Below are 12,991 nucleotides of genomic sequence, written 5' to 3' on the forward strand. Positions count from 1 at the left end.
AAAAAAAAAAAAAAAACAACCAGTGGCTAGTGGATAGAATCTATGTACCCTTTATGTACGTATTTTATTTATTTGTTTTTCTCACTGACTGAGTTGTGGGTCAGCAGGGATGGCGCCAGGGTTCAGTTAGTTAACTCGAGGTTGAAAGTCAGATATTGATCACTGGACTGCCCAGCTGTGGGAGAAAGCTTTCCTTGCTTTGAACATCACTAGTAGCATCTTATACACAGTCCTCAGTTGGACAGTAATTAGCCTGGCTAAAAACAGCCCTTTAGCTGCGATGGAGACTGGAAATGGGAGTTGCTAACACTTTTATCTTATTTACTGTGAGGTTGACTCTGCCTTCCAGACTCATAAGGTGGGTGTATCTGTCAGTTGGCTTAGCTTAAGTTGTGTAACATACAACCACCCAAATCTCAATAGCTTGAAACAACAAATATTTATTTCTTCCTTATACTATATATCAGGTGTAAATTAGCAGTTGGTTCTGGGCTCATTACATGGGTACACATAATTCTGAGGGTGGAAAGTATAATCCTGTTGCATTTCCATAAGATTCTGGAAATACATGGTATAACTATGATGCGAAATTTCCCAAACATGGAAAGGGAGTTTAGATGCTGGGCAATCAAAATACACGAGGACAAATATCCACTAGAGGCTGTCTTATGTATCTTTTCTCTATATTGCCATGCTCAGTCCAGCTCAGTAACTATTGGTAACATAGCGACGAGTGAATGTCTGTTGAATAAAAGGATGTGAATACGGTTGTTTAACTTTCCAAAATTCACTATAATTGAAGCTTAACGAGACATGCTTTGCTATTTTAACTCCACACTGCAAAGCATGATAAATATAAGTGTTATTTGTATGCAATGTTGCATTTGGAAAGCTTGAGAGCTTGAGTAGTACACTGGAAAGAGAAAAAAAGATGCTTCATTCCAACATGGCTTTGAATGTATTCATTTGTTGGTTTCATCTACAGTGGGGACACTTTCTTTTGTGCCTGGTGCACAGTTGGGACATGGTAGGTATTCAATAAAAGTAGTTCTGCTATCATTAGCTGTGTAGTATTGAGGAAGTCACACACACACATCTTAGTAATACTGTATCTGTCTTTGGTAAGGATCTCCTAGACAAATGTGTGATTGTGGTTGTCATGTGATGTACTTACAGCAAGCACAGTGCTTGCCACAAGGTATTCACTCAATACAGGTTTATTGACTTTATAAGAGTAACCATTTGCTCTATTTTTAATGTGGAAAGGGGCGGGCATCTAAGAAAGCGTGCGGTGCATTTACATAAGTTTGTTGAAGGTGCTGGGGTTGAAAAGTTGTGAGAACCTAGTTTCCGTCAAATCAACACTGATAATATTCAACAGGCTTCGTCCAGATCTCTCAAAGGTCAAACACTTCGCTACTGCCAAAGGGCTCCCCAAGCTCTCCTCCCTTCAATCGCTAACTACGGCCCCGCCCGCTAGCTGTCAGCCAACCGCCCCAAACCCCGCCTCCCAGGGCGCTTCTCCAATCGGCTGCGCCGCCCGAGCCCAACCCTCGCGAGTCACGGGCGCTCCCAGGCCCGCTTCCGGCGCGTCGCGGGCGGCTGACGTCGCCGGGGACCGGCGTCGCGTCTGGGCTGGCCGGCGGTGGCAGCGGCGGCGATGGCAGCAGAAACGGAGCGGGCTTGAGGGTTCGGACCTGCTCCCTCCCGCGCGACCCGTGGCCCGACCTGTCTCGGAGGCCCCAGTTTGATCCGCTCCTGCGCCCTCCCCGGCGCTGCCTGGGCGGAGGCGGAGTTGGAAGCGGTGGCGGAGGCCCGGGCTGGCCGCCCTGCTCGTGCCCCGGCTCGGCCTCGGACGGCCCGACTGCTGTGCGGACAGGAGGCCGAGTCGGTAAGAGGCGGTGGCAGCTGGGCTTGGCGGCCGCCCGGCCCCACCTGGCCGCCCGCCCGGGACTCCCCGACGCTTGGTGTCTCTCCCCGGCCCGCTCCCCTCCCGCGTCCCTCCCCAGAACTCGCCGCCCCTATTGTCTGGGCGCCGCCGCTCCCTCACCCCTCCCTTCCTTCCCCCCTGCTGAGGGCCGGACGGCTGTCAAACCTGGAGGCGTCTCCTGCTCCCCGCCGGCCCTGTCCGAGCCTTTCCTGCCTGTCTCCTGCCGCCCTCCTCCCGCCCCGCGTCGCTCCCCACCTTTTTTTTTTTTTTTTTGGCTCCGCGGCCATTCTCTGACCAGTGCTTCACTTTCCCAGGGTAGCGTCCTCTTTCTCATCTTCTCTTCCCACTCAGTTGTCATCTCTCACAACTTGAACCATCCTTTCCTCCCGCCAGTTTTCGCTTTTCTTCCTGCTTACCCCTCTCCCTTCTCTGCCCCCCCCTTTCTCTTTTTGCCCCAGGCACCCCGCTACACACCCTTTTACTTTTCCTTAATTCAAATCCCTCCTCACCCTCCGCTCTCCACCCAAGAACGAGGAAATCGAGCCTTTTCTGTTTACTCACACCGAAGTATCACCGGGGAATGATAAGCCTTGACTGTGTTAATTCTTAGGGATGTTAAGTTTGAGCCTAGAAAACGTTAATGAACCCCTTAGTAAGTTCTTGCTGTGCCGAACAGCAGAAAGGTTGATTAGATTGCTACCCAGACATTTAAGTAACTGCCTTATATGTTGCAAACTGACCAGACCTCTATTAAAAATATTCATATTTTTGTTCCTTTTACACCAAATAACCTTCTGGCCGAGTTTGCTGTTAAACTTTAGTGCACTAAGCTTTGCTTGCTGCCTGGGCAGAAGGATAGTTTCCCCCAACCAAGAGTACTTAGGTTTGATTTTACACATTTTTATGGCACAATTGGTGTTATGTTTCTCCTTACCTGTCGGATTTTTTCAAAGAGTAAGGGGTGGTTGGTTTTTATGTTTGTTATTAGGTTTTGTCCCTTTTGAATTTTGACCCGACCATTAAAAACAAATTAAGTGTGCGTGTTCTTGTTAAACTGGGAGAGAGCATTGCCATTTTAGTAGTGGTAAATATCAAAGGTTTTAGGGATCCCTTTGCACTCCTGACTACCTGTTACATTTGGATAAAGCTGTCTCAAAATGCATGCATCCATATTACTGAGGCACTAGGGACTCAGGGAAAAAGAGGCTACCTCGAGTGTGCCGTGTGGCCCACGTGGCCTGCGTGGCCAGAAGGATAACAAGTGCTCCACATGGTGCCCCGGAGAGGAAGAGACACAGCTTTGTCATTTTCTTGTTTGAACGTTGCAGCCACTGTCACTGTCTACCCCGAGGTGTTGCAGAAATGAATTCTCAGGTTTAAAAGAAAAAATCCCCGTCATTGCGGCTTATTGAATGTGAGGTGTATGAAAGAAATTTCTTTTGCAACTTTATGTTAGGTTAAAGTTATTGAGTCCTTTGCTACTAAGGTGGAAAATCATAAGTAATGAAAGACCCTGATCCCCAAATTAGTTGTTCAAGTCTTCGCTGGCAGAGGAGTGTGTCTGCTGCCTCTCCTGTCTCCACGTGTGCCTCAGTGTCTTACCAGAAGTTTTTTGTATTAAAAGACAGTAAATATCTGCTGAAATATGTGGTTAATTTATTCTCCTAAGAATTTCAGTACTTGTATTCCAGGGTACTCAGCCATCTGACATTTTAAAGACAGAAAAACATTTTCAGTTGTTTTTGTGGAGAGTTTTTTTCGGGTATTTTCCAAGTTAAAATTTAAAGCATTCTAGCCATTAGCTAGTTTTAAGGCCGATCTATTTATTGTTTTTAAGAACTTAATCTTTTTAATGCCTGTAAATTGCACAGTATTTCACCCAGAGATCTTGATAATCACCATTCAAATTTCTTAAAAGTCTGGCAGTTATTTTAACTTCTCGTAATGTTTTTAAAATTTTGTTTAATTTGTTACACATTTGATGTGTCAGAATCTAACTTTTTTTTTTTCCTCTTGAGGTAGTGAAAAGAGAATACTGAAGAATAGGATCTCAAGATGAGTAAAAAGCCCCCGAATCGTCCCGGAATCACTTTTGAGATCGGTGCTCGTTTGGAGGCACTGGACTACCTGCAAAAATGGTACGGAGAGCGTGGGGCTCTTGACCTGGAGCCCGTTATTTCTAGTCTGCCACATGCTGGCTTGTTGCTGTTCTGACAGGGGCAGGAACATTAATGTGTCCGCCTTTTGTATATGCATATGCGTTATTTTTTAGTTTTTCTACTCTTCCACAGACTTTGTAGGTTTAGCATTTAAACACTGTGGCTAGTCAGAGTCATGTTGGTCACCAGCAGGTTAGGTGTTTGAGAACTACAAATAATTAACTAGGAAATGGGATATAAAGAGTATCTATATCCTTGTATACTTAACACGAGCTGTATTGTGCCGGGAGGGAGGGGATTTGTCCAGGTAACCAGCTTCCCAAGTTTTGGATAAAACTTTCAAAACACAGGAATGCTGACGGTTAGCACAGCCATTCTTCACGAGTTCAGCGAAAACCGGAAACCCCTTGGCCTCCTCCTGCCCGGAGAGCAGCGGCCTAGGGGCCGGTGGGCACTGTCTCTGCACGAAATGGGCAGTCCTCTCAGACCCCTCCTCCTCCTTCTCCTGTCCAGGCCAGCCGTGGTAGGTGGGGAGTTCAGATGCCCCTCACCCCTCGTAGTGGTGGGAAAAATCAGTTACGTGGGGTGAAATCACCACCTGGAAAGGAGAGAAGGGGACACACACACACAGACGTCACCAGACCACAGTGGGATAACAAGGGTCCTCTGTCCACATTTCGCCTCCCTGGCGCCTAGTTCTGCTCTCTGAAATGCGGCGTCTGGTTGCCCTCCTCAGCCCTGCACCCTCAGGGGGGCCCTGGAGGGCATCTCTCCCGGGAGCGTCGCTGCCTCGGTCCCTGTCCACACCCATTTGTTCAGCACCTGGGGGACTTTCTGTCTGTCTGGCGGGCTTTCTGCCGTTTTCTCTCACTGTAACGCCCTTTGAGACACTGGGCATTCTGTAGGTTTGCCTTTGATTGATGTGTGTTTAGTCGACTCCCTGGGCTGTCAGTGGCAGGTAGAGAAATCTTGTTCTGTTGTGATATCTGACTTTGGGTCAACCAGGGGTTTTTGTCTCTTAGCTTCTGGCGCTGGAGCTCTCCACAAGTCCCTGACCCCCAGGCTCATGGCCTCTGTCTGGGCCTCTGCTTTGGGACAGTTTGAAAGTGCAGTTTGAAGTGGGAAGGCACAACTGTTTGGCCCCATTCTTTCGAGCTCCATCCCAGTGGTTCCTTCTTTGTAGGGGGCATAATTGTTACTCGGGTGGAAAGTGTACATGGTAGTTCCCAGGAAGGGCTGGGGAAGCACCTGGAACCAGGCTCCAGCATCCCTCCTGTTCGAAAAAATCACCTGCAGACATTGCCAGGTGTTCGCTGGGGGATCGGACACGCGCTCCTGTCGAGAGCCACTGAGTTAGCCCCTGCAGCAAAAGATGCTGGTTTAGTCAGCCATGGGCCGTCTGGGAGTCTGATTGACCACAGGAGGCTTTTTACTGTGAGGGCCCACTTTTTGAATCTCTGTGATATAAGAGTATGAGAAATATTACTTCTTACTTTGGTGTTAATCTGGAGTTCTTTTTATTCTTTTTAATTACCGGCTTTTTGAATTATTACTTAATTCATATTAATATGTTTTCTTAGGCTTTCAAACTGACAAAGTTGCAGTTGAACTAACACCCACTTTTGGAGAAGCACACACCTTATTAGCTTTCTCGGTGACTTCAGGGATATTAGCATAGTTAACTTCGGTGTTAGTGAGAAATCACTAACACCGGTGTTTGTGATGAACTGTTTACTTATTCAACAGTTGTTAAATTGGTGATCCAGTAGTTAAAGTAAAAAGATTATAAAAGAGAACCACTTTTAAAGTTCAGCCTGAGTGTGCCCTTAGAGTATACGGAATTTCAGAGAACAAATGAAAGTTGTAGCTTAAATTTTCACTGTCTTATGCTTCTCAACCAAGAAATTCTTAAGTGCTTAGGTAGGGTGATAACTTGCATATATACTCACTAAGCTTAGATTTAATTTCAGTTACCCCAAGAGTAATGGCCTCTTTAAGTAAACACTAACCAAAATAATTACATGTGACAATTACTGGAATTTGCCATCAGGTTGATTTTTTTATGTGCTTATTTATGTGAACATTTTTAGCACTCTGCTACAACTAATTAAAAAGGAATTAAGTATGTTATATGTACATATCCTAGGTAATTGAAATATTGTGAGTTTATTTATTAATGTCAGTTTCAAGAACTAGACTTGGGTGACCTTATAACTTAGTATTAAAGTGCTTTATTGTAGGGTGATAATTAATTGCTAAGATGTACTGAGTTTTATATGGGGCACAAAAGTTGTTCAGTGAGACTTAACAGATTTTACTTCTAAATGAGATAAACGTTGTTCATGTTGTCCCATTTTTTAATTTCAGCCACAAGACAGAAGTTACATCAGCAGTCAAAACCAGTTTGATTTTACCACTTTTCTTACTGAACAATATACAGAATGATTAGAAACTTTAATATTTGCAAGAGTGCAACATGTCTCATTCTGTATTTTGTGTAAATTTTATATCTTTTTGCTTTAGTATCAGGTAAAAGTATAGAAGCTTGAGTGCTGAGAAACTTTGATATTATGAGGCCAAAATAGTTAATCCCTGAAAACACACTGAAATAAGGGTGTTTATTTCGTAAACCCTCTCTTCGTAACCCTCTCTCCCTGCTTTCTTTCCTGGTCTCCCCTGCTGTGCCCACACTGGTCGTGCGCCCTTCCACCTTCACTCACCCGTTTGGAGAGGTATTCAGGCCCCGTTTGACACCCCTGTCTCTCAAATTACTGCAGGAATGGGATAGGGAGAGAGGAGCAGGAATGCAAATACCACTCACTGTCACTGCACTCAGGCCAAATAGGATCAATGCCGTGTCTCTTGTTAAGGAAGTAGCTTATCGCAGGCTGGAATGTTACCTTTAAAGAGAAATGCAAAGGGGCAGCTGCAGTAGTCGAGCCCCTAAAGTGCGAATTTGTCCTATGTGTACAGAGTTTGTCCTGTATACAAAAGGACAGTAATTTTGTTATGTGCCCTATAAATAAAAGGACGAGCTCTCAGTTTAGTGGGTAGAAATAAACTGAAGGCTAAGCTCCCACTTTTATATTTGGGGTAGCTTTGGTTTAGTAGGAAGACTCAATGTATTTTTCTTAGGAAAAGTACATTATTACTGCTCGAGTGAATTATATCCCATGGTCTTTAAAGCTCATAAAGATATTTGAGCTTGGGAAATACACTCTACATTTTAAGTAGTGATTTATTACTTACTTTCAAAGCAGTCTGACAGCTGTGTTAGAACACTCATTGACGGTTTGGCTCTCCGCTGGTCCTAGCGACTGCCCCCCCCCCGCCCTCGCCGCTGCGGCAGGCCGGTGTCTTGGGTTCCGGGGCCTGGATTTCTCTACTCCGACTAAACCTAACGCTTGCCGAGCAGTGTAGGCTGCTGCGCTTTCTAAAAATTTTGTAATTTCACTGAAAGCATTTAATTTCTTTCTTAATAGCCATTTAATGTACAAGTCCTTTAAAAGACCTTTAATATGGGAACGTTTACAGCGAACACAAGCAGCCGTCTTCTCTCGGCGCCGCCGTGTGCCCACCGTGAGCTCCATCCGTACGTCCGAACCTCGACGTGTCAGTCTCACGCCCTCTTTGTGCGGTAGCGTCGGGAGGACGGCCAGGGATGCAGGTTGTTGGCACCGGACTGTGTGTGGGGGAAGGAAGGGTCAGTGTTGGAGCTGTGTTGGGGACACACTCGGGTGGGTTCCAATTCAGACGGTCCCTTTCCGATCTTGTGAACGTCGGTAAGTCCTGACCTTCGCTGGCTTACCAGCAAAATGGAAGCAGTGTTACCGGCATTTACTTACGGGATTATTTTAAGGACCGGGTAAAATAATGTTTAAACCTGCTTCAAATTCTACACAATAATTCATAATTATAAAGCACTGAGGTACATGCAAGCGAAGATGGGAAGCTGAAAAATAAATCTTTGGGGATGTGAAGACTTAAGTGTGTATGTCTTTAAATGTAGCTTTAGTGTGAACATGAGAATGGCCTGGAATGTAAGAGGAAAATTGTCATTGCAACAAACTATAATCCTTCTTTTTGAGGTGATAAAATCTTTGTTTCTCTAGAGTTTTATAGTTTACAAAGCACTCTTGCCAATATTAAAGTATCTAATCATTCTACATATTGTTCAGTAAGAAAAGTGGTAAAATCAGACTGGTTTTGACTGCTGATGTAACTTCTGTCTTGTGGCTGAAATTACAACAGTTACTCTGTAGCATGTGATTTAATTAGGAAAACAAATCACATAGTGTGTTCTGTGTTACTCCTAAAAAAAATTAGAGATATAGCGCCAGCTTAAAACATTCAGATAAGTTATGCTCTTCTGACTTTTGGGGAATGTTTCTCTTCTAGATCTAAAGGAAAGGAAAATGAAAGATTAAAAAAATGTGGAGATGTCTCCAAGTATCAGAGTTTGATAGAACAGTATAAATTTGAATTGGCAAATGCTGTTTCCACACATTTGGAGGTTTTTGAACTGTATGGAACATTTGCAAATGTGCGTTTTTAAAATATTCGTGAACAGAATTTTAATAGAGTGGGAAAGTTGAGGAAATTTAGATTGTAGAAAGTACAAGTGCCTTCTGATTTAAATAAGAGTACATGTTTTCTGAATAAAAAGGATTGCTTTTTTCTAATTGGGCTTAGCTATTCAAAAGAAAATATTAGTGGGGTAAGTTGTATTATCTATACTTGGAGAAGAATACTCTTGAAAATAGTATGCAAATCAAATTTAAAAACAAATCATATTTAAATTAGGTGAGTTTGAAATTTGTAGAAATTTGAGTCACTACCTTTGAAAACTCAGTTTCAGCTATAGGCTCAGAAACCTGTATAATCACCTTTATACATGAAAATAATTCGTAGAAAGCTTGTCCATGGATTCCAGATTGAGGACCTGAATGGCAGAGACTTTCAGACCCGACTTGTAAGTGCGGTTCCGCCAGGAGCTAACCGTGGGACTTTGGAGAGCTGCTTTTCTGCTTGAGTGTCCCTAAAAGTGAAGGGGCGTGCCTCACTGGGTGATCTTTCAGTTCCCTTAAATTAGAAACTTAAAGTTTTTCATCTACTTTCCACCTATTCAGTGGTGACAGATTGTTAAACCCTACCTAGGGGTACATCACAGACGGGAGGCAGGAGTCAGTCAGAGGGGAGAAGTTGTACGCAGTTTGTTCAGGACTGCTGGTCACTAGAAGACAGCGACGTTGGAAGAAGTGGAGAAAGGTGAATGTATTTTGGAACAAAAATACGGAGGTTTGAACTGTTTGGAGTTTAATGGTATTGGGCAGGTTACTACCCTTTATCCAGCCTGCCCTATCATGTAAATGCTCTTCCATTACTTGTTTAATTTTGAAGTTACAATCATAACTATTGATTTTAAAAAGTATATTTGTCCAGTAGGATACTTTAGCTCCCTAACTTTCTGTGTGGTACCAGTTTACTAACAAATTCATTCTCTCACAAAGTTCATCGACACTAAAGTTTTTCAAGTGATTCAGGTGAAGTCTGGAAGAGTGATTCTTAAACTGCATCAGACTCCCCTGGAGGGTCTGTTAGTGAGATCAGATGGCTGGGCCCAACACCCACCGCTTCTTACCCGCCGGGGCAGGTCTGAGGGAGCCCCTTCCGTATTTGTGTTCCTGACAGTCTTCAGGTCGCACTAATGCTGCTGGTCTGCGGCCCACGTATGAGAACCGCTAGTCTATATTGCACAGAATTATTACCCTGAACATAAAGTTTTTGAGGTGAATAGCAATGGAAATATTCAGGATTTATACTCTGTTTTTAATTCTTTATGTTCGTTAGAGGAAACAAGATGTAAGTATATCACAAAGTGATGCATTATCCAGAAATACTTTTTGCTCTTTTTTCACAGATTGGATCTGTTGACCTGCTTTTACTTTGATGTGCTTCAGTTTTTTTCTTCCTTCATCTGCAATTTCCAGCCCTACCTGCCTGGCTGGGTAGTTGGGGTGGTTCAGGTCCTTGCTGCTAAAGACAAAACACTGTCCGTGGTCTTAATTAATCTCGGATTGACCTTTAAGAGAGATGATCTCTAATGATTTAGGGTTTCTAGAATATATTCATTAAGTCACTTGAATTTTACAAGAAGCCTGTCAGGTAAGGATGATCTTTACCTGTTTAGAAGTGACAGATTTGACGTTCTGTGATGTTAACTGTTAAATTGCAGTTCGTCTGGCCAAAAGAGTCAAGTCCTGTGGCCAGGTCTTTTGGCTCCAAGCCTCATGATCTCTTACTCTAACCCTTTGCTTCATATATCGGTGCCCCGAAGCTGTGAGGCTCAGCTCCAGGAGCAGACGGTCTCCATGTCCACAGGCCAGCTGCCCTCCTGACTTGCTCCAGCGATACGCAGGTGTCGGCATTTGAAAGGGCCGGGGGATCCAGTGTGCCCATGTCACTTTTGTCCCAGGGAGTTGCAGCGCTCTGCGAGGCCGGTTCATTTCAGGTCTGCCCGCCCCAGAGTCTTCCTCCCAAACTTCACTTCGAATCCAACCTCCATGCCGATGGTTTCCCGGCCTGCTTCACAAGTGGACGGTAGTGTAAGGTCCAGGAGCCTCAGGCTTTTTGTGCTGGGCTCTGCATGTCCATATGATGGCACAGGCTGGGCCAACAAATAAGACAGTTCTATTTATTTTTCTGACTTTTTAAAAAGTTTTTTTTGAAAGTATTTTTAAAGAATTTATTTATTTTTAGAGAGAGAGAGGGAGGGAGGGAGGAAGAGAGAGAGAGAGAGATCAGTGTTTTGTTGCCTCTTGTGCACCCCCTACTGGGGACCTGGCCTGCAACCCATGAATGTACCCTGACCAGGAATCGAACCAGGAACCTTTAGGTTCTCAGGCGCTTAATCCACTGAGCCACACCAGCCAGGGCCATTTATGTAACTTTTGGTTGAAGCTCAACCATCACATATCAACAGGCATCCAGCTCCCTATTTGTTACATCATTCCTGCTGAATATTATTATTATGAATTGTGAGATTTAACCCTTGTCACATCACATTACATAATGCTTTATTCTGTGGTGGGGCATTGATTAAAACCACTAGTTGGGAAATAGTTTACCTGTGATGGAAGTCATTTCTACTAAAAAGAATGTTTTGCCCCCTGACCGGTGTGGCTCGGTCGGACGCTGCCCCCTGTCGTCGGGGCACACGCCCGTGTGGGGTGGCAGGCCCAGCCCTCCGGTCACCGGGGGGCGGAGAGGCCGCAGATGCGTGTTTCTCTCCCTCTCTCCCCCCTTCACCTCTCTCCAAAAATAAGTCTTTAAAAAATGACGAGAAGTAAAATGCTTCCTAATAAAAAGAATGTTAGTAATTCTAGATTTGCTGAATATATATTGTTATGAATAACTGCTTAAAGGTTTTTAATTTTGTTTTTAAATGATTTTTTTTAAACTGAGGGAGAATACATTGTACTAGTTTTAGGTTTTAAATATCAGTAGTCTAGTTTTAAGAGTTAATATGGTATTGAAAAGGCAGCTTAGTTCTGCTGTTCTTCATGAGTTCTGGCTTTTTAGTCTTTTTATATGACTTTATGTTTGAAGAACTATTGACCACCCCTACCACTACCTCCCACAGACCATTAGTCAACACATAAATATTTTTTATTAAATTAGACATTGATATGCAAATATTGTTATTTCAGTAATTATAATTAACTCAACTTTGAGAGAATTGTTATAATAAAATTGAAGAAAGGATGTGGATATTTATGTAACATTCAGTGCATCTTAAAAATCTGTCCCCCCTCACCCCCCATGACCAATCCTCTTCGATACCAAACGAATGTTTCTAGGATTGCACACGGTGGTTAGGTAAGGTGCTGAGGGGTAAGTTTCCTACAGGAAGTGACGTGGTCTGGTGGGCGAGGTCTGGCCCCTAGTACTCACATAAGGTGCCCATGTATTGAACTTTGGTGACTTGGTAAAGAATGAAAAATAAGTTGGTATCCCCCAAAAGTTTTGGGGATACCATAAAATTTGGTTTCCATTGGAGCAAATTATGGTAAATGAGCTCTGACTTATTGGTGGAAAACTATACATATCTGTCAAACTAGATTGACAAGTTTAATTTCATTTTTGAAGTCACTGATTTTCTTAGTTTTGCAACACATCATCCTAGATTTCCTATCTTAATTTTAAAAGTTATATCATGACAATTTTCAAACATGAAAGTTAAGCTACTTTTGCTTGTTTATTTTATACAGTATAATAAAATGTTTTTTGTATTCTTTAGACCCACAAAAACCGTAGGAATTTTACTTGTGTCAAAAGCAAAAGATTAAATTTTCAAGAAAAAATAAACAGACAGCATAATTTGATAGTTTTTTTATCTGTTTTCAGTAGCTCTTGGTAAGGGCCCCTGTATGTGGGCATTGCAGCAGAGCCGGAAGTCATCAGTTGCCAGATGCAGAACATAGTTTGGTTGAAAACAGTCCCCAAGGACAGGCAAACCTTCAAAGTTCAGGGTCCACCACTTGTTTTTACTGGATCCAATTCCTTAACCTTGCAGACCTCGGTGACCTCTCTGGTGACCCTAACGTGGGGTTCTTTGGGCACTGAGCAAGACAGCGCATTAGGGGCCTGTCATGGTTTCTGCCACTTGCCACCATGCACTTAATATGTGAGTTGGCTCTAGTAATGGTACTGTCAGAAACATTGGTTATTCTAAGAAAATAGCGCCTAATGGAAAAGAAGTCAGTGTAAATTCTTACAGCTTTAGTCAGTGGGCATATAAACACGTATGACACTGTAGTAGTAAAGGAATTTTTCAAGTGCTGAATCTTAAACAGGAACAGGTTGGACTGCACCCTGCTAGAGTTCCGTGTTTTGTGACAAA

At 43.4% G+C, this 12,991-nt stretch overlaps 1 protein-coding gene across 7 annotated transcripts in view; it reads left to right on the top strand.

Annotated features, from left to right (window-relative positions):
- The first annotated feature begins 1,597 nt into the window (after positions 1-1,597).
- PHF20L1 (PHD finger protein 20 like 1) overlaps positions 1,598-12,991 on the top strand; it is a 65,559-nt gene continuing 54,165 nt past the window's right edge. For 6 of the 7 annotated variants that reach the window (XM_045861009.1, XM_045861012.1, XM_045861013.1 and 3 more), the window contains exons 1-2: positions 1,598-1,891; positions 3,949-4,068. In XM_045861009.1, coding sequence (XP_045716965.1) covers positions 3,986-4,068 — 83 coding nt within the window. In that variant the 5' untranslated portion in view covers positions 1,598-1,891; positions 3,949-3,985. The remainder of the gene's footprint in view (positions 1,892-3,948; positions 4,069-12,991) is intronic. The other variant, XM_045861011.1, reaches the window with a different exon arrangement.

This window comes from Phyllostomus hastatus, unplaced genomic scaffold, assembly GCF_019186645.2.
Source record: "Phyllostomus hastatus isolate PE091 unplaced genomic scaffold, TTU_PhHast_1.1 phas_scaffold_21, whole genome shotgun sequence".
In the NCBI taxonomy this organism is placed as follows: Eukaryota; Metazoa; Chordata; class Mammalia; order Chiroptera; family Phyllostomidae; genus Phyllostomus; species Phyllostomus hastatus.